Source organism: Coturnix japonica, chromosome 8 (genome assembly GCF_001577835.2).
Source record: "Coturnix japonica isolate 7356 chromosome 8, Coturnix japonica 2.1, whole genome shotgun sequence".
Taxonomy (NCBI): domain Eukaryota; kingdom Metazoa; phylum Chordata; class Aves; order Galliformes; family Phasianidae; genus Coturnix; species Coturnix japonica.
The window spans coordinates 11,991,753-12,016,994 of record NC_029523.1 but is presented as its reverse complement, the minus strand read 5'-3'; the positions used below and the strand labels follow the sequence as shown (position 1 = coordinate 12,016,994).

The window sequence follows — 25,242 nt, the reverse complement described above, 5'->3', positions numbered from 1 at the left end:
AGTAAGTAATGCTGGTTTTGCTAAATCTGCACTGGGGCAGTGGCTAAAATAGGGAGTTTTGTGGCTCAGCTTTTTAGAGTAATTAGTGCTTAATCTACAAATTATTAATTGCAACACCAAGCCAGCTGTTACAGAAGGTAGAAAGAACCTTGAATGAGTGATTACAGGATAGCACCAAAACCACATTAATTCTGTTGTGCTCTTTTATAAAGAGCTGTGTGTCAAGTAGAGTTCTAAGAAGTTCCATCTTGCTTCCAGTGAACACCGTCCATGTGTGGATGTCAGTTCAACTGTCTAGATGTGTGTGCTACCTGTGTTAATCCTATTTATGTTTTCAGGGCCCTGCAATGGAAGATTTCAGCCACCTTCCTCCAGAACAACGACGCAAGAAACTTCAGCAGAGAATTGATGAACTCAACAGAGAACTACAGAAGGAAACCGACCAAAAGTGAGTGCATCATGGTTCTCTTTGTCTGTTTCAAGTCCTATGCTGTAGCCAAAAACTTGAAAAATTAGGAGAGAATAAGCTATTCTAAGCTATTAAAAGCATTTTAAATTGATTATTTGCTATATGTAGATTCTGCTTCAGTACAGTATCTTTGCTTAGTATCCGTGAACCCTAATCACAGGCTAAGATTTCAAACACAAACATTATTTTTGCTTTAAGGAACCAGTACAGATGTATATAATTTTTATAATTATTGTGGGGTTTTCTGTGTTGTTAGAGATGCCCTCATCAAGATGAGAGATGTCTATGAAAAAAATCCCCAGATGGGTGATCCAAGCAGTTTACAGCCAAAATTAGCTGAGACAATGAGCAACATGGACCGTCTTCGGATGGAAATACACAAGAATGAGGTTAGCATTGAAAACATTTTCTTACAAAATGTACATGAATGGTAATGTTGTACTTCACCTTATGGGTTACGTGTGTACCAGCCATGAAACTACTTGATTAAACCAAATTCTCCCAATAGAATTTTCTGTGGGGTTGCCCTATTTTCAGGAATGTTAGTCTAGCTGGAATTCCGTGTACTTTAGCGTAGATGCAAGATGTTGAGAAGAATTTATGAATGAATTGCCCTGCAAATCATAAGTGGTTACAGATTTTTGTTCTCACTTTACACTAGCACGGGGCATAGGCTAGGCAGAGGGGATTAGGCTCATGCTTCGTATAAAATGATGTCAGGATTCAGTGGTGAATACAGTCTTCCTGTGGCCATACACTGACAGCTGACGGTTTGCAATTAAGTGCAGTTGTAAAATTGCAGCTGCTGGTTTAGAATCAGACTTTGTCTTGATACCAGTATTTGTCTTTTTTATTTCTTCCAGGCCTGGCTCTCTGAAGTTGAAGGAAAAGTAGCAGCCAGAACTGACAGGAGACACAGCAGTGATATCAACCACCTTGTAACGCAGGGCAGAGAGAGGTTACTATTCTGTCTCTACCGCTTTTTTATGTCTATGCTAGAATCAGTATATCTCTCTGATAGTTAATAGAAGGTAATAGATTGCTCCTTATCCTCTGAAAGTTTATGCCCTTCCAAAGGGTAATCTTACTAATTCTAAATTCTATAGGGCGCTGAGATCATTATAGTAATGTAGAAAAACTGGGAGTTGAATTGTAACACCTGCTCATAGTACCTTTTAATGCTGTCTTCTTCCATTATATTACACTGACCTGTTTTCCATGTTTTGCAAAGACAGGTATGTCAGATTTCTTTGGTTTTGTAAGAGAATTTGGTCCAAGCCTTTGTTGGCTCAAAACACTTTCAGAAGATTGCTTCCAGAGCTGTTATCACACCTTCCCAAAGAAACAGCTGTGGTATCACAGTATCACAGTCTGGTGCGGGTTGGAAGGAACCTTAGAGATCATCGAGTCCAACCCCTGGGATTCGAGTCTCCTGTGTAGCAGAGCAGCACTTCTTCCACTTGCACCACAGGCGGGATTCAAACCTGGGTCTCCAGTGTTGCAACGTGGCATTCCTACCACTGCACCACTGGAGGTGCCCCAAGCAGCTGCATGTCTTGCGCTTTCCTATGGTGTGTGTATGTTCACAGTTTCAGAGCTGAGAACTCTGGAAAGTCCTCATGCTGCGATCATTGCATTACAGCCCTGAAGGGAGTTACACAGATGATGCAAATCAGGAAGTCCGAGGCCCACCACAGCAGCATGCACATCCAAATGAGTTTGACGATGAGTTTGAAGATGATGATCCGTTACCAGCTATAGGACACTGCAAAGCAATATATCCTTTTGATGGTAAGATTAGCAACATATACTGTGGGGTTGCTTGGCTGAAAGATAATTTGACTGTGGGGTATGGATTTTTTGCTGCAGAGAAGACAGGTAAAATAATGTAAACTTTTATGAGCAGTTAGTTGCTTATAAGAGCAGTGGAAAGAAAAATAATTTTAATTCATAAGCACTACTTCTGTGCTGCTTTAACGGAAAAGTCAGCACAGCTTTGGCAAATATTCAGCTATAGAGACTGGAGTAGGTTTTTGTCTGTCAGCCTGGCTGACCATCTGTTTGCTTGCAGATTTTTGATACTTCCTGTTTATTTGTAATCTGGAAACTGCATTCTGAGAAAAAGACTTGAAATTCTGTCTTCTTTGCCTTCTTTTTCCCAGGTCATAATGAAGGCACTCTAGCAATGAAAGAAGGGGAAATTTTGTACATTATTGAGGAGGACAAAGGAGATGGGTGGACAAGAGCTCGAAGACAAAATGGAGAAGAAGGCTATGTACCAACATCTTATATAGATGTAACGCTAGAGAAAAACAGCAAAGGTGCAGTAACCTATATCTAACAGTAAATTGGCTACTTACAAGTGTACGTTCTCCATTGAAAATAGTGGAAAAATAGTAAGTCTGGCAGGTTCGTGGAAAGTATTAGAATAACAGAAGCCAGGAATTGTCTATTGTTTGCAATGTGAATTTGCTGTAGCTTTTCTAGAGATAACAGCATTAAATTGGTCTGTAATTCTGGCTAATGCTTTCTGCTTTGTTTCACTGATACAATGTTCCTGCTCTACAAAAGCACAGAATCCAATTCAGCTATAAAATGGAGAAAGACCAGGATTCCTGCTTGTTCTGTAGCATACTTTGTCTTTATAGAGAATTGAAAAATTATTTAAGTTTTGAAGACATCTGAGATAGACTGTTCACTAGCCTTACTTAAAACTGTATGCTTAAACAAGTGTTTTATCCCCTACTAACTGAATTCAGTTACTGAAAATTATTAATTTCCTTCCTTAGCAAATACTTGGCATCTTTCACTTCTTAAACAGGAAGATCTTTTCTGAATCAAAAAGCTCAACAAAATTATTCAGGAAGAAACAGTATGATTAGAAAGGACAGAAGGTCCACTGACCTGCCGCTCCTCCCCTTTCTGTAGTTCTCATGTAGAATGTTGTGTATTGGACACAACTGCTTTGTTTTAACTATAGACAACTTGAACCAAAGACCCCCACCAACAACAAAAACTACATTTAATTAATTATTGGTGTTTTACTCAATTTTAACCTCTTTTACTCCTGAAAAGGGAATGATTTTAGATTCTTAATCTGTGCCTGGAAGCTGTCTTTGAATTGTATCATGTTTAGTTTGAAATCCAGGGTTTTTTTAATTAATTTAATTCCCCTCATTGTTAAATCACTGAGGCTTGGAAACTGCGATGCACTACTTGATTTCTTCTAGAAACTATTGCTTGTGTTTCTAATGTGAATTTATGAGAGTAATACAAGGCTAGTTTATAGCCACTGAGAATGGCCTGTTAGAACTGAGCACGCTTCCCTGTCTTCTAAAGGCCTTCAGTAACTTTGTTCTTTTCTTTTTCCTCTTGGACTGCAGGTTCCTGAAGCGGGTTTCTGAGAAAATGGGCGAGATCTTGAAGGAGGTTACATGCAGCTGCTTGGGGCGGGGGGTGGGAGGGAGGTGTTAGACTGGGATGCCCATTGAACAAGGGGAAAAGCTAGTTGCATGAATGCATGCAGACATACATTTAGTCACTAACGTTCTTAGCATTTCCATACGTAATTAAGGATGTAATACAAATTCTTAAATTTGTGCAGGAAATAGCATTCCATTACCAGAGTAAAAAGGCAGCTCTTCCTAAAACTGCATTATTTTCATTGTCATAGGTGGGCAGAGAGCCCCAAACTATAATTTAGCTTGTGCTACATTCTGGTTGGTTCAGTTATACTCTTTCCAACTCATTTTAAATAGCAGTCATTTAGAACCGTGTCAGCTACCAGTCTGCTTGCACCACCTCCATGCTCGCCCTTAACCTCCTCTTGCATGCCTAGGACAGTCAGGCATGTCTGCATAACACTTGTTTGACATCATTGCTTCTCTTATTTTGTAACAAATCATTCTCTTTAAATTACCTTCAGTACTAGAGTTTCATCCAGTATCCATGTATGCTGCTATAACTTTTCCACTGCAACCATCATTACATTCCAGTTTTTAGCATAACTGGTAAGAGACCGTATTTATGTTATGTTGATTCGGGGAAGTGATACATCCCAGCTCTAACCTACAATGCAGTCAAGAGCAACTTCTAGACCTGTGGACCATCGTCAGCACTTCAGTAACCTACTGTCAGCACTGGAAACCTGGAACACCACCAGAGAGGTTCACCACTGCGAGCTAATGACTATTTCCAGAAGTCAACCACTTGCCATTCTACCGCTGCCTTAAACTATAGTGCCTAAATCTGTTGTTGCCAACACTACCACTTACAGTATCTCACAAAGGGCTTTGCGTCTCAGCTCTTTCCACAGTGCTGCAGCTGCTGAGGTAGACATGGTAGGTGTTTTGTCGAGCTCTACTTTACAGGATACATGGTGCATCATGAATTTTATACATTGGGATGTGTATCTCTTACTTTGATTTTAATATTTTTAAAACTATTTTTATGGAAACTGTCTCTTAGTTTTTTGACTATGAAGTTCCATTTTTAATTAAATTACCACAGTGCTAGTCCGTTTCTAGGTGATGCTTCATTGTATGGACCAGTTGAAATTTGAGTGATACTTCGTAATGATCTATGTGCACTTTTACTTGTAAACAATTGAAATTTGGATATGTTTATACGTGTAAATATAGTTGTCTGCAGTGCCCCTGTTGCTTACGTCGTCTTGCCTCCCATTTGTGGTTCTATTAATACATACATCATATCTGATCTATTAGGGTGATAAGAATTAGATTAGAGATTTTGGGTGGGGTGGGGGGCGGATATTTGCATCAAACAAAGCTTGTCAACCCAGCCAACTGCTGTTTGGAAAATAATAATCAAAACATCCTGTTTTTCCGGAGTCTGAAGCAATATTTGGATGCAGAAGTGCTGGATTCTTTTTAATTTCAGTGTTATTAGGAAGTGTACTACCAGTAAAACTGAATTTGAGTGATTTGTGTGGAGGTCTATTCATTTTATACCACTATTACACAGCTTGACCTAGTGTATGATGGGGGCTATTAAATGCTAAAGTTTAGATTTTTGGAGCTTGTATACAGGTTATTTATATTATAATGTGACAATACTCAATACTGACAAAACTATTTACGTAGGTTTTTTGTTTTTTTAAATAGTACTTTTTTCATTTTAAAGCTAGAGGAAAGGAAGAAATGTGATCTGTGTACTTTCTGCTAATGGGCCTGTGGTTTGCCTGGCTAACAGCCGTCAGGTCAGTAACGACACTTCCTGGGAAAGGACTGAATGTTCTTTTTACACTACTGTTTGTTTTCCTCAAACCAGGATTTGCTTCCCTTGAAGGCAGGTTGCTTTCAGTAGGGATAGCGCAACTTGTGGGAGGGTTATTAAGCATAGGAAAAAATGCATCTGTCCTTGCATAGCTAGTTATAAATCACTTATTCTGAAATTCTGAATGTGAGTTGTCTAAAAGACTTGCCTTTTCCAGTAATTCTTAATCTTCTTTTTGTGCACAATGTTGATTTCCTAAATGTTAAATGCTTTGTTTAAAGTTAGTGTTCTCTGTTGAGAATATTTTCATGGAATAAAAAATCTTTTCATGGTTTAAAAAATTAGCTTCAACCTTTTTCTTAAGATTGACAGGGAGACTTGGCAGCACGATGACGTAAACAGGAGCTCTGTTACCTCGCGGTGTGGTTGTAGAACCTCTGCAATGATTGTAGATGGAGGGGAAGTGATTGCTACCATCCTGGTACTGGTTGGTTTGCTCATTTGCCTTCTTACCCTATTCCAGTTCTTTTGAACGCTGTAACATTCCACTCCAGAAACAGGCTTATTTACAGTGAACAAATGCAACTCTGTAACTAGAATTCTTGTCTAAGTATTTATACCATCTCTGAGAATGCTTATACATCACATCTGTACATGTACATGACAATATAAAGAATGCTTCAGCAGCAGATACTATATTAACACTGTGCACTGATTATCTACGAAAAGTACTGACAAGTAACTCTTCATCCAAGAAAAAAAAATACAAGTACTGGTTATTGTGATCCACCTCAGAATGCAAAGTAAGTTTTAATATATACATGCACTCACCTTTACTCGTATATGAAAGCATTTTAATTATCTAGGTTGTTTGTTCTTGCCATTTCATCATTCATTTGGTGGCAGCAGAGCTGTCCAGCCTCCAGCAAAAGTTAAAGTGCTACACATGCTGTCTGGAAAAAAAACTATGAACTGTCCCAACACATTCACAACTGATTTTCATTGCTAAAGTGAAATTTGAGCCTTCTTGCAGTCACAGATCATTTCTTCAACTATAATATGCAAATTATTTTGCATAAAGATATACTTTAATGCACAATTCTGTACATAGTGTTTTATACCCAGTTAAGGAGTATTATACAACCCATATAGTTAATCTGTCACTTTATTTACACTATTTGCTTCATTTAAATATAATTATGATGCAAATGCCCCTATTCTTAGGCATTATCAAAATTTATAACCTTACAGAAATACAGAAAGCTACAGAAGTACTTTACAGTGATGACCTACCTGCATAAAGGGATCATTAAAAGTTGTAGTGACATAGGAAATAAATAATTTGCTGTAGAAGTCAGTAGTTCTAAAACAAGTGTGCATTGTGCAATTAGAAGTTCTAAACATCTCGTGAAATGCAAGAAGTTTGTGCAGTATCAAATTACTGAAAGCAAGCTACAGTTATTTCAAGTGTATCTCTTCATAGTGTTTACAGTCTTAGATACTTAATTGTTCCACCTGCTTCACTGGAGGAGGTTCCAGTTTTCGGGAAAGTGCAGATAAAATCTGGCTGAACTTCTCGTATCTTTCGCTCTGATTAACTTCTGCTCCTTTGCTGCCCCAGAGCAATCTCATTTGAAATTCTGTCTTGAAGATTTCACTCATCTCTTCATCAGGCTGAAAACCTATAGCGAGTAAAAAGAATCCCACAGCATCACCATCGAGCAAGTTTTTTACTTGGAAGAATTGCCTCTCAAATTGCATTCCCTGCAAATTAACAAGAAGCTTTAGTCCTGCTCTGTTTCTTTGCACAATTGTTCTAACGAGCTAGAAAAACAATGACAAATTTCAGCGTGTTACATTCTAGTAGCACTGGGATGGCTGCAGGTATGCTGGGATAAGCTCTCCTTTGCTCAATTCAATTGTGAGTACAGTCATATGAAACTAATTAATTACTGATGTGTACTTTTCTTCCCCCTCTCAACTTTTTCACTGCAATCTTAAATTATGAAAGTCACATTACTAACAAACTGCTCCTTTCTAGCTGCAAGCAGTCAAGAGCTTTGTTTTGCATCTTAGTCTCCTGGTAAAGAATCTCACTACAGTAGATGGCGTTTTATTTCCAAAACTCAGTGCACATTTTAATTGTACAGGAAGCAATGAGTTTTCCTTGATTCTTCCTGTACTTACATTCAGCTAGCGAGTTTCCTGCAGGACCTTTTCTTCTATATCAGCTCCCATGAAAGCTGAGAATAATTTATTGCAGTGACTGCTCCTTTCACTTAAGATCCTTTTTTTCTGACATAATGCACAAGTTCTGTTAATATGCAGTTTCTCCTGCAGATGCTCCCTACCTTCCAGCATCCGTTGTGCAGTCAAGCTGTACAGTTCTGCATTCTGTGCTATCTGACGAGCTGCGGTCAAGTGCTTGAACATTATTTCACAGCTTTGGTCAGTGCTTTCCCACAGATCCATCCCTTCAAAAATGACAGCTTGTCGCTCCATCAAGGTAACAAGAGGCATCAGCAGTGGCAGTGTTAGGTTCTGTGGAATGCTGACCATCTCTAGAACAGAGGAGAACAAATCACATCATTCAGTTAACATTTTCATGTCTAAGTATTGTAAATGCAGTATTATTTTTTCTAAATCAGAAACTGGCATTTGTCTTGAATCTTATAAAAGTAGCATCTCACCTCTGATATATTCTGTCCTGCCAGTTTCTAGTAAGTTGCTTGGCCTGGGGGAAAGGGCCAAGATAAGATAAACCACAGCAAGTACTGTGGGACTAAAAAGTTTGCTATCTCTGCTTGTTCTCTTAGCCACAGATGTACGGAGAAACGTCTCTCTCCCTTGCACCCCTATGGAGATCAGAGCTGCTAAGAGCACCTGATGGAGCCATCAAAGCAATTATGTGGCTCTTACCCAATCTTTATATTCCAAAATTCATCCCCTGATCCAGTAGGCAAAGCACACAGAAAACAGATCTGCCCAAAGTAACTTTCCTTGTAGAGTGAGAGGGAGATTTCTATTCTCTGAGCCAAGATTTTGCACAGTTATTCACTCTATTGGTTTCTGCTCTGCATTTTCCATAAAGAAAGAGGAGGGGCTGAGCAGACAATGTTATATTTTGCATGGATGCACACATACAATCACATACATACTCATGTTTTGCTTGCACACTGCTTCACTGTTTTATTGCTTTACGTAGCCATTTTAAATGTATGATACACAGCTGTCAAAACAGCAGCTTATCTCCTTCCACAGGCAAGTGGCAGTGGTAGAGTTAAAAAGCCAAACCAAACAGCATCAAATTCATGCTCACAATTCCACTCACCTTGACCTTCATGCAAAGCTTTGCTGAATGGCTTCAGCTGTTTTTCATACATGATGGCAGTCTGGGTGTAATGATGTCTTAAAGAGGTCCAGGTTTGTTCTAACCTGGTGACCTGTTCAAATGAAATTAGAGGAATACACACTCTTTACTCTAGCAAGTCACAGGAAAAACATGATTGCCACTGCATCAATTATCTTAAATGTACTAAATAACAACTTCACCTTTAGGAACGTAAAGAGAAAATTGATTATTTTTTTTATTTATTTTTATTTTTTACCTGTGGCATTTCCAGTGCTTTCATAATGGCAGAAAACGCATACAGATCCCCCAGTGAGTCCTTCAGCTCCACTGCAACTTGGATGATCTTGTTTAATGTTGCGGCTCTGTCTTCCAGATTTCCTGTGCAGCCCAAGATATCCACAGCTATTCCTATTGCCATGGTGTTGTGCCTGCAAGTGAAACAATTTATAATAAATAAGTAGAAATATATAATAAAAATAATAAAGTGAAAAATTTATATTGCTAGTTACAAATTATTAATACATTATGACATACATCAGAGAAGATCAACTCAGTTATATTTCAGTATCACTTGCTCTTTACAGCATCTTTGTATGAAGAGCTGTAACACCATTATATAGAATATTTAGGGTTTTTTTGAGTTCTAATACATTTTCTTCAGTACTATTAATTACTGGGCAGCCAGATCTGTGGTGCTCCGTTCAGGGAAGACAAAGCCTGGGCAGCACCCTGTCAGTGTTGTAGAATGTATGTCAGCTGCCAGTCCCACTCAGCATCAGGCACACGGAGCATGACTGCCTGAACCAGCCAAAGGAGTCGCTTTTCTGTTTTACTCCACTTGCAAATAGGATATGAGCTGTCAATAGCTGGAAATCAGAGAGAGGTCAGTAATGCATTATGGCATGCTAGCTGGCTGGCTGAATATCCCTAAAGTTTTGAACATAAAATGTTGCTTGTGCAATGAATGACCAAACTCTTTGTGGATAACAGCCCCAGTTCTCATTGTCCTTCTGCACTCAAATCTTCAGGCCTTCCCCCTAAATTTCAGCAACCAAACTACTGAAATCTGAACCAGAGAAGCCAGACCAGGATAGAAGATCCGAAGTACTCCCCTTAACTTGGGCAGTTCTTACAGAAAGCTTTGCTGATAAATAATAATAAAACCAACAACCACAAAAACACACATTCCACCTTTGCTAGTTCTTCTTTTGTTCTTTTCCCCACCTGCAAAAGGCAATTACCCTTATTCTCCACCAAAAAAACACTTATGTGGTCAGCTAAAATGTAGGTCCTCTGAACTCTCCTTAATAGGAGTGATTTTAAAAGATTAAAAGAGAGCTGAAATTTTTCAGCAGTTTTAGGATCCTGCTTTCCATAGCATCCAGCTCCCAGTATTACAAGCACAGAGCTGCCCTATGACCTCAAGCAGTTTACATTTGCAGACAGAAGCGATAAACTCTCTTCTATACACACAAATTCAGAAAATGAACAAGAAAACATTCTTTGAGGAGATGCTGAGTACAGAGTAGCAATGGTAGCAACGCTCTGTCCTTTTCAGGGCCATCTGCCTTGGAAATAAGGAGTAATAGGAACATTTACCTTTCAATGAGGTCCAGGCGCAACTGATGTCCATAAGGCAAAGTAATCAGTTCAAGACCAGAGTTCACTCCCATAATCCTCCTCATCTCTTCAGAAACTTCTAGTATTCTCGCCACCTGAAAAATGAAAAACCTGACCATGAATTTGGAAACTACTTACAAAACCCACAAACCTTCCCCATAGCGGCACTCCGGGTGACTTCTAGGACATAAACAGGAGTGCACGACAGTAGAATGCAGTAATCCAAGAACAGCTTCACTCACGCACAGCTACTGTCTCACACAAAAGACCAGCAAAAAAACTTTCTGCACAACGATTCCATCATAAGAAAACATAGAAGGTGTGACCAAAACACTCTTGTCAAACTATGCCCTCCAATTCCAGAAGGAGACCCATATGCAAGCTCCAAGAAATGTGCTCCCTTGACCTGATGCTTATCAGCACGGCACTGCTGTTTGGCCTTAATGATTGCATTTGCTTGGCTTTCCTTATTTCTAAAAGGACAATGTTGCTCAGAATGCTTTAGATTACTCAGAATGCTTTAGATTACATCACAGGGTTCTCGTAAGGATTAACCAGTAGAAGGACACAAGGACTTCGGGGAGGACACCATGTTGAGTGCCTAATGAAATCAGTATATGAAAACTGACCCTCGTTGATTTGCCCCTGGTTTTTAAGCACACGGTATTAGCTAATGGTTATAATTAGCAACAATTACAAGCAAAACCAAATTAATATAACGTGAGGTTATCTGCTAGATGAAGGACTACACACTGACATGTTTACAAACCAATCTGCCTCTTACTTCTAATACACATATCATCAGTCTTTTTTGGTTATGAAAAGATAAAACCAATCTGCTGTGCAGCAAACCTCACTAGTGCAATATCAAGCACCACAGAGAAACTTGTTTCACTTCTGGAGAAGCAGGAATGACCCAGAGGCCCTGCTCACATGCAGATCACAATTACTTCACAAAGACTGCTCTCCAACACGCAGGTGGTAGACTCACTCCACCACTTAATGAAGATTAAGGTGCTCCTTCCACAAATCAAAGTCTCTGTAGAACTGCGGATGTTGTTATTTAAAAGGAAAACTGATGCTACAAGGCCTATGATCCTCAGCCTTAACAGATCTCAGTACAAAGTGAGTCTGCTGGCCCAGGTAGCATGCCAGTTTCATTGTATCTTAACAGCTTTTACCAGTGTAACAGTATCCAACAAGTTACCCATGAATGACAGTCACTGGCTCTTAACTCCACCAGATGAAGGCAACAATACAGACTTCTCTGTGAGCACTAGCTAGTTACTGCTCATGCTCCAATATACAACAATCTGAACATTTAAGACACTCCAACCCCTCCTTCACTAATTGTACATGTTCCCACGCTACCAGCTATTTCACCTCCTTGGCCCCACTCCAGAGTTTACAGGATTTAAAATACAAAGGCTACCACTGGAAGAAGGCTTCAAAAGACAAGGCCTCCCCAGGAAAGCATCCCAGAAAGCTGCTGCCTTGCTCTGAATTAACAAACTTGCCCCTACACCAAGTTTTTTATAAGTCACTGCATTTCCACAAAGTGGAAGCAACCACCACCAAGTGAGAATCAGAGAACACACAGAAACTGATAAGAGATTAAAGAGATGCATGGAACACTGAGAATTTGAGTCTGAAGCCAAGGCTGATAGAAGACACCTTTAGTCCAAAGGGATCTGGGACATTCTTGTTCTTCTAATAGACAAAATAATTAATAAATAAACAAAAGCAATTCACCCAAAAATTCCTCCAAGTGAGTCAGTGCATTTAATATGCTAGCTGCAAATCTACCCATTAATCTAATTCTTTGAAAAAAGTCTATATTTGCACAATATGAAGTATATATATAAATTATTATTTTTACCTTGCAGTCCATTCTAAGAATATGCTGTGCAATAACCTTTGGGTTATTCTTGGTGAAAAGCTCCTTAATTTTTCTTAGCATCGATGTTTCCAAAGGCTTGTTTTCAGAAGGAAGTAGTTTGGATTCAAAATCATTTGGTTTAAAACTAGACGATGTCTCATAAAGTGGTGCAGAAAACACATTGTTTTCTTCAGCCATCTCAGTTGAAACATCTACAGGACCTGCAGAGTTCACTGTATGGTCATCATCCAGGATCAAATAACTTGTTTCAGAGTTCCTGAATGATTGTGCTCCCCTCTCCTTTTGTGTCAGATGCTCCACATAGCTGTTTTTCTGGCGTAAGTGTTGTTTTGTTGCTTCAGAATCTCTGGCAACACTTAGCTCACAATAGTGTCCTTCTGAGCTATGGGAAGCTATAGGAGAATCTGTGGTCTTCAGCAGGGATGCTTTGCTGGGTTTAGGTGGAGGCTTTGGATAGAGTTGGCTGTCTGATCCTCTAAGAGCTTCTCCTTCTTGTGAATCATAAGTGACTTTCTGAACAACTGTGGGGCTTAGAGAAGGTTCACTGCCTGTTCTAAATGCAGGTGAACTTGGGCAGGAGTCAGCATCTGCTTCAGGCAGTCGAGATGAATGTTTTGAACCTGCAGAAGAAAGCAAAAAAGTAAAAAAGAATCTCTTTTGTAGATATGTTAATTCAGAAGGCCAAAACACACAATTTCTGGTGCCTGTATCCCACAGTCTTTTCTTAACACTATTTCCTGAGGAAATTATTGTCTGAACATGCAAATTATTCACTCTTTAAATGTATATGAAGTTAAATTTTGAGGATTGAGCTAGCCAACAAATTCCATTCAATTGCTGATCCTCCCCAAATCCCAAGTACACAGAACAGCTGCACTGTGTTATTCTGTGGGAATGCTGACAAGAACTCCAGTCCCGGCTGCATACATAGGCTGTAATGTCAGAGCTGGATAGTCTCCATGGCTTGGAATAGGAGGTTTCTTTGTAACCTGATCTATGCTACAAAAACAGAAACTTCCAGCCACATCACATAACAGATGAGTCATTTCTGAGAATGATAAGTTTGAGATGAAAGAAAAGCTTTCCAAAGTCAAGCCCAAGCACACGGTAAGGTATAGAAGGAAGGAATTTCAGGGATGCTAACTTTATTTGTTGAATAGTAGCTGGTTTGAAGAGCTGGAGAAATGCAACCATCCATTTCTGTGCTGAATATTCATGTGTCATCCTATATTCATTGCATATGGAAAACTCAACATCCAATATCAGACATTTGGTGGAGGTAATAGCCGAGCCGCTTTCCATCATCTATCAGTGCTCCTTGTTGACTGGTGAGGTCCCACAAGACTGGAGGCTTGCCAACGTGACTCCCATTTACAAGAAAGGTTGGAAGGATCCGGGGAACTACAGGCCTGTTAGCCTGACCTCGGTGCCAGGGAAGGTTATGGAACAGATTATCTTGAGGGAGATCATGCGGCATGTGCAGAATGGCCGGGGGATCAGGCCTAGCCAACACGGGTTCATGAAGGGCAGGTCCTGTTTGACCAACCTGATCTCCTTTTATGATCTAGTGACCCATCTGCTGGATGAGGGAAAGGCTGTTGATGTGGTCTACCTAGACTTCAGCAAAGCCTTTGACACTGTCTCCCACAGTATTCTCATGCAGAAGCTGGCAGCCCATGGCTGGCATCAGTACCCTCTTTGCTGGGTAAAGAACTGGCTGAACACCAGGCCCAGAGAGTGGTGGTGAACAGAGTTAAATCCAACTGGTGACCAGGCACTAGTGGTGCTCCCCAGGGGTTCAGTACTGTGGTCTGTCCTGTTTAAGATCTTTATTGATGACCTGGATGAGAGGATTGAGTGCACTCTCAGTAAGTTTGCAGATGACACCAAGTTGGCAGGGAGTGTGGATCTGCCTGGGGGTAGCAAGGCCCTGCAGAGGGATCTGGACAGGCTGGAGAGCTGGGCTGAAGCCAATGGGATGAGGTTCAACAAGACCAAATGCTGGGTTCTGCACTTTGGCCACAACAACCCCAGGCAGCGCTATAGGCTTGGGGCGGAGTGGCTGGAGGATTGTGTGGAGGAAACGGACCTGGGGGTACTGATTGATGCTCGGCTGAACATGAGCCGACAGTGTGCCCGGGTGGCCAAGAAGGCCAACAGCATCCTGGCTTGCATCAAAAACAGTGTTACTAGCAGGAACAGGGAGGTAATTGTCCCCCTGTATTCGGCATTGGTGTGGCCACACCTCAAGTACTGTGTTCAGTTTTGGGCCCCTCACTGCAAGAAAGACATTGCGGCCCTGGAACGTGTTCAGAGGAGGGCTACAAAGCTGGTGAGGGGTCTGGAGCACAGGCCTTACGAGGAGAGGCTGAGGGAGCTGGGATTGTTCAGCCTGGAGAAGAGGAGGCTCAGGGGAGACCTTATAGCTCTCTATAACTACCTGAAGGGAGGTTGTAGTGAGCTGGGGGTTGGCCTTTTCTCTCATGTAGACAGTGATAGAACTAGAGGGAATGGTTTTAAGCTGCACCAGGGGAGATTCAGGCTGGACATCAGGAAATTTTACTACTCGGAAAGGGTAGTCAGGCATTGGAATGCACTGCCCAGGGAGGTGGTGGAGTCACCGACCATGGGAGTGTTCAAGAAATGTTTGGATGTTGTGCTGGGGGATATGATTTAGCTGGGAAGTATTGGTAATGGTTGGACTGGATGATCTTCTAGGTCTTTTCCAACCTTGACAATTCTGTGATTCCTAATTGGCAGGTCTCAGTGCATTTGCTGCTACCTACAGCAAAGCATTTTTACTGCTTGTTTCCAGTTGACTCTCAATTCATGTACGAGTCAACAAAATACACCAATCGCAGCCCATCACCACACTCACAGTGAGTGATATGATGTCAGAACCTGCTCAGAGGAGCTCATGACAAAATGCACAGCAGTACTTGTCAGAGTAATACCAAAATAAAGATTCTCATACCAAAGTGAAGATCTTGCAGCCATGGATTGGAATAAGATAATCAATTTAACTACAGGTGGATAGAAACTTGTTTTCCAGATGTCTCTCTCCACCCTACTATTAAACATAGAAGTACATCCTTTCTATCAGAATACAGTCACACCATACAAAGTACTTAGTATCTTTTTTGTCTCACGTAGCTTTCCCACAATGAGCAGTTTAAATTGTAAGTTATCATATTCAAAAATGACTGGCAGCCTCAGAAGACAAGCACTAGAATTTGTGCAGATCACAACAGATGCATCAGTGGGAACTAAAGGACCTATTCCAATGACTGTACTTACAGTGCAAGCAGTGTATTATTACAGTAGTGGTAACTGTATACACAGTACTCAGAACACTGAGCAGTCTCACTTTTGTCTGAAGCATAACAGATAATTAGGCACTCTCTGCTTCTACATGCAAAATGTATAATGACAAAACATACCTATCAGCAGATAGCTCTCCGACTGGTGAGTCTTAAGAGGGAATCTCTTGTCCAGAACGTGGTCCAGACTAGCTGGCTGGCTACCGCTTTTTTCTTTGTTTCTAGGGTAGACAAAAATCCAAGCAAAAACAAATATACTCCATAATCTTAACACACATACCTAACAAAGAACATATTGTAACTAGAGCAAGGATCATTAGCTTTCTACTCAGGCAGCTTTTATGATTAAAAGATACTTCATGCTAGCATGACAGCAATGAAATGAGTTATAATATGTGTGAGCTTCAGCATTTAGGAGCACTTTTGAATACTGAGAGTTCTTAATACAACATTGATCTGGACACGGCAATTAGTATCTGTTATCCCCCACCCACAGTAGGAGCTGATGGAGATACCTCATTTCACCCTTTGGGAACAGTAAAATTAAAGTACCTCAAAAGATTTCCTCTAGGTATGCTCTGCTCCTGGGACTGCATGCTGGATACACCAAGACTCAGTCTTTTTGTAGTTTCTGTTTTTCCTTTGGAGATGCTTTGCTCTTTTTGTCGGTCTGAAGTTACACCGTACTTTTCTTCCAGACACCTGAGAGGCACAGTCCTGTTGATAGGCTGAAAAATAATTGCTCCACTCTGTTTTGATATTGGTGTGCGATTCCCAACATAGTACCTAACTAAGCCGGGGATACTGTCAAAACTTTCCAGTTCAAACTGATATTGAACTCGGCAATAGGCTTCACTTAATCTTACAACTGTTCTGTTGATTTTAAAGTGCTGAGGGGTATTCTTCCACTGACAGGTAAGAACGAAGTTCCCAGGACAGGAAAGAGAATCCCTAATCAGAAAATCTCCATCCCTCTGAACCAGCTCTTCTGCCACCTGTACAGAAAAAGATTACACAAAAAATACTGTTAGAATCAGGGAGCAAATACTTAAATGCCAAATACCACCAAACTACACAATATCCTTAAACATACAACTGACTTTGGCTACTCTAGCAGGACAAAGTCAGAAAACATAAAGCAAAGCACAGAGCATGGTAGAAAAAGCCTATCTCCAATTCTACAATCCCACAGCAAAGATCTGGAGGGGCTTCTTGGAAAACACCCAGCAACCAGAAGAACGTGTACAATTTGCATGTATGAATTTCTTCAAGTTTGCTACTAGAAAGCAAAACATGAAAGAAAATCATTGACTCTTTATTTTTTAGTTAAAGGATCTGAATATACAATCACAAAAACATTCAGAAATCATTACTACAAGACCCCAGAAATTGTGCTTTCAGTATTACCTGAAGTGACAGAAGCTTTAATTTGTTATTCTTCGTGAACACTGCATAGAACTAGGAAGGAGTCACAAAAATCCCGTTTTTCTGTATTAAATTAGTTTTTACCATGTCCTAAACTATGAACATGAAGTCACAAACGTGGCTGCTATGTCTGCTCTCCTTACTGATGGGGCAGCAGGCAGCTGGTGGCTCTGCTGAGAACCGGGTGCACTGAAGGGGAGACCCGCAGGGGGAGCTCCAGGCACTCCTGGAAGCTGAGCTCCAACACAGCGGCTGTTTTAATGCATTTCTAACTACAGTCATAATGACCAGAATAAAGTTATTGAAGAGCCTTTGTGCTTTTTTCCTCCCCAAAATCAACACACAAGAAAGAAAACAAAGAACATTTAAACTTTAGTTCAGTATACTCAAAGTATCGTCTGAACAATATGTGCAGACACTGTTCTGACAGGACGTTTTAAACTCAATTTCTGCCTTTATTCAGTGAAAAAAATCCTGAAATACTTATAATTTCCACCGGGGCCTTCCCTGAATCCTTTCTCAGCTTCATTTTGCACCAAGCCATGATAAATGCAACTTTTGCAGTAAAAAGCATTACGCTTCTGCTAAATCAATGCAGATATTACAGGTACGTGTAATACTTCAGCACAATTTTGCCTATGAAAGCTCAATACACTGTTGGTATCAAAATGATAAGGAATAACATACCTGCCGAGGAATACGTCCGTGGTACCAGGCATGGCTACGCAAATCGTCACTGCTTAGCTGCAGTTCCTCCTCTAGCTCTTTCTTCAGCTTTTCCGGGCTGTTGTCCATAACCTGCCGCTCCTTAGAAAACTGCAATAAAAGATTAAAAGCTTTAACTGTGCCAAGTTTAGTCATTAACATTTTACCTGGGTAATAACTTCCATCACATGATCTGCACTAACCACTGGAATGCAGGTGCTGCTTTGAGCAGGCTGACCTGCCTTCCATCTCTTGCTGTATTTTGAAAGATCCAGTGTTTAGTGAACATCTGATTGTCATTCACTGCACAGGGGCATTCTTTCTCTCCACCAAACCAATAATACCACACCTGCAAGAACACTTCTCTTACTTCCTCTTTCCAGTAAAAATTTTAGCTACCCCATAAAGTAAAGCTGGACCCACATATACCTTGCTCCAATATTTTCCCTCCTCTTTCATGTTCCATCCTAAATTTGGATTCTTTGGGTATCCTTGTGGTGTTATTGTAGTTGTTGGGGTTTTAACTAATCCCTTTGGCCCATCCAATTAAAAACATTCCATACTCAATACTTCTGTTGCACTAAACATAAGCTGACTCTACCAAATTAAATGTCTATCCTTAAAGCGCTTACTTGTAAGGGACACTGAATCTGTACATCTACTTTTCTTCCTTCTTGAGGGAAAACATGCTTGTTGTCCCTTGGCCCAGAATGCACAAGATGCTTCTAACACCAAGAAACAACGACTGTAAGATGTTCCTGGAAAATGTCTATCATTTCTTCTTGGAGGACAGTTTCCATGCTGGAACAATCCCATCAGACTTGTTAGCCCATCCTATAAACTATTAAGAGTGTTATAATAATAACACAAGGTGCAGCATTTTCTCTAGCAATATTTCAAGTACTCTTTTGTAAGCATTTAGCAGAGGAAATTTTGTTGGACTTCTTACAGTTCTAAAGATGGACTCCAGGCCATCTTTAATGCTACTGGTGAGAATTATAAAGGAAAGGCTGCTCAAAGGTGACTTTCAAGCCCAACTGCCTGACCTCTTCAGGGCGAACCAAAACTTAAAGCATGTTATTGAGGCCATTATCCAAATGCCTCAAATGCTGCCAGGACCAGGGCACCAATCACCTCTCTAGGAAGCCTGTTCCAGTATCTGACCACTCCTATAGTAAAGAAATGTTTCCTAATGTCCAGTCTGAACCTCCCCTTGGCAGCTCTGTGCTGTTCCCTTGTGCGCTATCATTGGTTCCCAGGGAGCAGAGCCCTACACCTCCCTTCTCATGAAGTTGCTCACAGAAATGAGGTCGCCTCTCAGGCTCCTTTCCTCCAGACCAGACAACCCCGGCTGGACATGCCTTCCAGCCCTTTTATCAGCTAGATGCATTCCAGTACCTTTCTACATGATGGAGCCCAGAGCTCCATACACCAATGACAAGTAGAGCTGGAGAATCATCTTTTGGCTATACTGTCTAATGCACCCCAAAATACAGTTGCCATCTTGGCTGCCATGGCACACTGGGAGCTTCAAAAGCCTAAAAAATTCAGCAGAAAAAGATTCGAACCAGGTAAAAGGCTCAAACCAGCAGGTAACCTGCTGCTATTTGATCAAAGAATCAGAGTACACTTCCCCTTGAAGTAATAGTAATAATAATAATAAGATAACTTTAAAGAGAGCAACATAGGCCTCCAGCAGTGAAGTAGATTAAAATGAAAAATATTCCCCATGGCATTACTTTCTTTCTTTTTTCTTTGGCTCTGGATATGAGCCAAAACTTAAAGGTTCCCTTCTCTGACACACTGATGTAAATATGCAGTGCAAGCATTACTATAAAAATAAGTGAGAAAGCTGTTGGTCACACACCACTCTTGTCATTTTCATGAACACTGCTTTCCATAGTAAATTCATCTTTAAATATTCACGGCTCTTAGCTGTGCGAGCAGGTGCCATACACTTAGCACTTCTCTCAGCAATCCTCCCTGCAATTTCTAGTAGAATGAATTACAGCAGATCACTAGACAGAGGATTTCAGGGGGAATAATGCCAGAAGAGGCAACCTGCTGCCAAGACTTATTTAAACATGCTGAGAGGCCTGAGAAATTCTGAAACAAATTCTCTACTTCTCTCTGCTCTTCTCAGATAAAATTATGGCTTATATTTATTTACTAAGATGAGCACAAGTGAGAGCAGTTGCTTAAGGATGAAGAAAACAGACAAGAACATCCTGGTAAAGGATCACTTCTCATCAGTTTGACTTCTGTGAACTGCAACTGAGTTATATTTATCTATACAAAAGTGGTTCAAATTTGACAACCATTTTAAACCCTTTACACTCTTACAAAGTTGAGGCCTTTCACCAATTCCTTGCAAGTCTTTTCAGAAGAAAAGCTGTACAGGGACAATCCACACCACAAAGGCCATCTTCCCTGCATGGACTTATGGACTTTTACATAAAAACATGCCCAGTATGAATAGATGAAGGTATGGAGCACAGGAAGTCACACAAGAGGCTGTGGTGAGGTCTCAAATCTAAAAGTGAATCCAAATATCAACATGTAGTCAAGTCAGGTCAACAATTCCCCTTCCACTGAAAGACCCACTGAGCTGTAAGGCTAAGATAGCTGAAATGACCTGTGGGACATGCTTGCCACCTTTGATTTCCCAACTCAAATAGCTGGCTGTGCATTTAAAGCTGACCAGCACTGAATCTAAAATTAACAGCTAGTTATTTCAGTGCCACATCAGACAAAATTATAGATAGTATTATAACATTCACATGGGCTGAGGCGGCAAAGGTAGGGCACACAAATGAAGAGTACAATTTTCCAGAGCACCCAAGCCACCACATTTCCCATGACTGCACCAGGAGGAGTCTAGAGAGCTTTCAGAGCCCCCTCTCTGATCTAAACAGGATTCAGTTGCAATGGTATACGCATATTTTATATTCACAGCTGCATATTTTGTTGACTTTCTGAAAAAGACAACTGCTTTGAGGGGAGCCGTGCATACCACAGAAACATTCCTGAAAGGTATTTTTTTACTGAGTAACTGGACTGCAGATACTAAAAAGAAAACCAGACTGCTATGGCAAATTGTTATTAATTCTAAAAGCATCTCACTCTTTCTCAGTGGTAGGCAAAGCTATTATAGATGAAACAGACTACAGCACACAAATGCAATAACAATTTGCTGAGGAGAACTAGAATCTTAGCCAACAGAAAGGGCTGCAGATCTTCACATATCAACTAATGTCATCCACGCTGCTGACATGAATTATCTTAAAAAACAAACAAAACCAACACGGGCTAATCCAAGTCACATTTACACATGAATTTCAAAAGCAGCAAACAAACCTAGAACTTCACCTAGTGGTTAAAAGGACATTTCCTTTAAAAAAAAAGAAAACAAAGCTAGTCAGTCCAATTATTTTAGCATTTTTAATACAAGCCACACCAGTTGATTACATTTTACTAAAGATTTCTGCTTCAAGGCCACTACATCTGTAGCCTGCTTTTAGTTTAACAAGCTACTCTTGTATTACATTAGATTTCACATTTTTTAGGCAAACATAAGCCCTGTGTACTGCAGACTGGGACATAACAAATCTCAAGGAGGTCAAACCAATTGCCAAAATATAAACTTGTTGCATATAAATTTAAAAAGGACTTGACTTGCCATTACACGTCGTTCCTAAGGAACTTGTCAACACATTTAATGGACACTTCTCGCAATAATCTGCTGTTCATGCATCTAAGATGTTATTTTTGTTTGAAGCTACAGCACTCTCCAAAGGAAACTTGTTCTACCAAGCTCATTTCAATCATTTGAGCTGAATTAATCACACTAGATTAGAATAATTTTTAATTGTGCTGAATAGTCTACTGAGTCTGGCAATTAAAATAAGAGTCCCATAGTTATTTCTGTTAGATAGTCGCTTTGGATTCTTTCTGCAGTTCATAGTGGCATCAGCTCCAGTGAAGTACACGTACCAACAGCCTATCGAAATAGCTGAGAGAAGAATCTACAAATATCCCTGAAGCTCTATCTCATGCATCCTAGCTTTCCTGGCTTACCTCAGTTTCTATCCCAATCATGCATACATAATCAAATTAGAGGACTGCCTATACAGATAGCAATAATCAAAATTTCTCCTTCAAGGTGATCAAGTTTTGTTTTATTATTCTTAGTTTTAAGTTGTTTAAATTATGAAGGGAAGGACTTCTGCATTTTAGATGGAATTTTAAAGTGGTCCATAATCTGTCAGGCTCTATCATCTCCTCTGTTTCTGATAAGGAGAAATTTCATATCTCTCCTTCTACCCTGCTGGCTAAAAATTATTTTTACATACTTTAAGTGCAGCCAGGGACTGTAACAGGTACCTGACCAAAGGCAGCTGCATTTTCATCCAAACTCAATTATTTCCTGGTGCTTTGCAGAGCTCTGCCAGCTGGTACATAAATCAGCCCATCAGGCAGCCTCAGAACCACCTGATTTTTTGTTGCTTTGAAGATTTCAAGGGAGGAAAAAAAAAGGGGGGGGGAGCTTAAGGGGTTGGTGGGGGGGGAGATAATTATTAGGGACAAATAGAATAGGATTATTATTTTCATTTATATGCACATGAAACCTGAACTACAACCTTCTCCCTTTGTTATATTGTAAAAGGTAAAACTAGAGGAAAATTGAGAAAAATTAATGAAACCCTTCTATTTCCAAACCGCTGGAGAGCACACCTTAATCAACTTGATCACACAAAAAACAAACACATCCAAGTCCAGATCTGAATTAAAATCTACATCACTGATATAGAGACCCCCTTAAGTCCCTAGCCATGGACTCCTGTGATATTGATCAGACTGCCTGTACAGGAGATATGTGTTTGAAAGGAAGAAATAAAAAAGGCTTTTCATACCAAGTTCAATCTAATGTCAGCAGAAGGCAATGGAAAAATTCCACATAGACAAGAATTCCTTAATTTTCTAGTTGCCTACATTCAGAGCTAGGAGGAAACCTTCATTTCTGGAACATGACTCCTGAGAAATCCTGATGTTAGGGTTAGTGAAATCCTAATCTCCTCACTCAGCAATCTCAGGGACTTTGACTACCAAACCTAAAGAATTTAGAAGTTGGTTAACTTTTTTGTTTTAATCTGAAAAAAAATAAACAAAACATATTAACAAGAAGTCAGATGAAACCCACTGGAGAATGTCCCCATAGCAGTGAAGAGGAATCCCTCATAGAGCAACAGTGGACTTCATACTGTCCACACATATATGAAAGAAAGCATACTACAGTTAAAACAAATGTTCAATTGTGTAAAATTAACATGGGGATCTGAAGAAGATGACAAGGTAAGACTTTAAGAAGTCAAACTCTGCATCAGTACAGCAAAGTATCAAAGTCCAGTGAGCTACGCAAAATTTCACACAATTTTGCTAAGTTGACCTTTCCCATTTGGCCCCCATTCAACATCAACAAATCTAATGCCAACAGGCAGATCCATACAGATGACTTGTAAACTCATGTTATCAAGTCCAACTGCCTCCGCATACAAGCTGGAAGTGGATACATGAAACCCAAGGATGCCAGTGAAAACAGATTTAGATAATCAAATACTGAAGAAATATTAAGAACTACTATGTATAAAAAGTGTTTGCAGTTCCCCCAAGATAGAAGATGGCACTTGGAATAAGTAGCTGCTTATAAAAGGCTTCTGATCCATGCCACATTCATAGCATTAGTACATTAGTCAGTAGTGAGATAAATCAGCATGTTGGAAGTTTTAAAACTTGGCAGCTCTGACAGATCGAGTGGCTTTCCCCTTTAGCACAGCTTCAGCTGAGGATGAATCATAGTCAAGAATTAAGAATGAAAATACTTGAATGTCAAGGTCTGTCTTGCCAGTCATTATGACTATACCAGCTAAAACTGAAACAAAGAAATAACCATCTTTCACTTTTAAAAACACTATTTTACCACTGATTTATCCTTAATTGTTATCTCCCAAAAAAGGCAAAAATAAAGGAACAATAAAATCACAATTCATCATTCTCTCTTCACAATTCTCCTTCACCAACAAATACTCTGTGCCTTTTCCTCAAGCACAAAACATGACCTTTACTCTGAACAGCTTTTAGAACCAAGTGGGACTTTAAAAGGTACTGACAGATCATGATTGAAGAATAGGTTGATCCAAGTTCAGATCTTCTCTTTGTGTTTTCTGTTAACGTAAAGAAAACAAAGCAAACTTTTTTTCTAATCCTAAGATCCTAATTTAACATGCTAAAAGTAAGTACAGCAAAAAGCAAGTCCTCAAGTGCTGACCCTTCCTGTGCTTGAGGGCATGAGGCTCCCTGGAGATCAGAAACATATCATTTGCAATTAAGTTAGATAATACACTGAATGGGAGGAATTGAATTCAGAGGTAGCTGTTGAATTCAACATCTTTATTTATGGATCAATTTGGTATTTAAATGCAGGATTATTTCTTATTAAAACTAAGAATTAATCCCATCTAATTACACAGACTGATTTTGCTTGAAGTGTTATGTTTCCACAAATTAAGTAAGAAGAAGATTTACACCAAGTTGTTCATACAGTCCCAGGCACTTTGTCACCTAATGGAATGCACATCATTTGGCCTCAAGGTACAGACCTTACTGGCTTTCACAACCATCTGCTTCTATACCTACAGCCATTTTCTCTGAAACAAACACACCCCAGTTTCCGACTGTCAGAACTTCTTAGAATAGCAGTTCATTGGATTCAATTAATGCTAAATCTGCATGATGGAACAAATGTATTCAAATCTATTTTAAATACTGCAAATCTCTTTAAATAGAACCCTATTTTTGAAAGCGCCCAGCTGTAATTTTTTTCTTCATAAAAGGTTTTATTTTTTACTCTCCATACAGCAAACACTATTAACGTTTCAGTTTCTCCAGAGACTGTATGGATTAGACCAAATGGAAAGTTGCTATGACAACATCGCCGTTATTTTAGGTATTAGGAATTCATGCCAAGTTTAAACAAAGGGCATGCATGGTCAAGAACAACAGTTTTATAACTGTTCTGACATCCAACAGTGAAGTACATTTTTCAAGTTTTAGAATAATAGAATGCTAAGCCTTATATTTAAAATTCTATTGAAGATCAAGATAAAAGTAACAGGACAGTATCTTTAGCTCTCCATTCTGATGGGAGCTTCTGACGTTT

General features: G+C 39.9%; 2 protein-coding genes across 9 annotated transcripts in view; one reads left to right on the top strand and one right to left on the bottom strand.

Annotated features, from left to right (window-relative positions):
* The window catches only part of FNBP1L (formin binding protein 1 like), a 52,941-nt gene extending 47,530 nt beyond the window's left edge, over window positions 1–5,411 (top strand). For all 5 annotated transcript variants that reach the window (XM_015869953.2, XM_015869951.2, XM_015869954.2 and 2 more), the window contains 5 exons: window positions 339–448; window positions 726–858; window positions 1,333–1,427; window positions 2,112–2,260; window positions 2,632–5,411. In XM_015869953.2, the coding sequence (XP_015725439.1) occupies window positions 339–448; window positions 726–858; window positions 1,333–1,427; window positions 2,112–2,260; window positions 2,632–2,810 (666 nt within the window). In that variant the 3' untranslated portion in view covers window positions 2,811–5,411. The remainder of the gene's footprint in view (window positions 1–338; window positions 449–725; window positions 859–1,332; window positions 1,428–2,111; window positions 2,261–2,631) is intronic.
* Window positions 5,412–6,298: 887 nt separating this feature from the next.
* BCAR3 (BCAR3 adaptor protein, NSP family member) overlaps window positions 6,299–25,242 on the bottom strand; it is a 48,284-nt gene continuing 29,340 nt past the window's right edge. For all 4 annotated transcript variants that reach the window (XM_015869943.2, XM_015869942.1, XM_015869941.2 and 1 more), the window contains 9 exons: window positions 18,009–18,137; window positions 16,449–16,891; window positions 16,017–16,117; window positions 12,556–13,196; window positions 10,656–10,771; window positions 9,313–9,484; window positions 9,036–9,147; window positions 8,056–8,265; window positions 6,299–7,386 (listed from right to left, as the gene is read on the bottom strand). In XM_015869943.2, coding sequence (XP_015725429.1) covers window positions 7,199–7,386; window positions 8,056–8,265; window positions 9,036–9,147; window positions 9,313–9,484; window positions 10,656–10,771; window positions 12,556–13,196; window positions 16,017–16,117; window positions 16,449–16,891; window positions 18,009–18,137 — 2,112 coding nt within the window. In that variant the 3' untranslated portion in view covers window positions 6,299–7,198. The remainder of the gene's footprint in view (window positions 7,387–8,055; window positions 8,266–9,035; window positions 9,148–9,312; window positions 9,485–10,655; window positions 10,772–12,555; window positions 13,197–16,016; window positions 16,118–16,448; window positions 16,892–18,008; window positions 18,138–25,242) is intronic.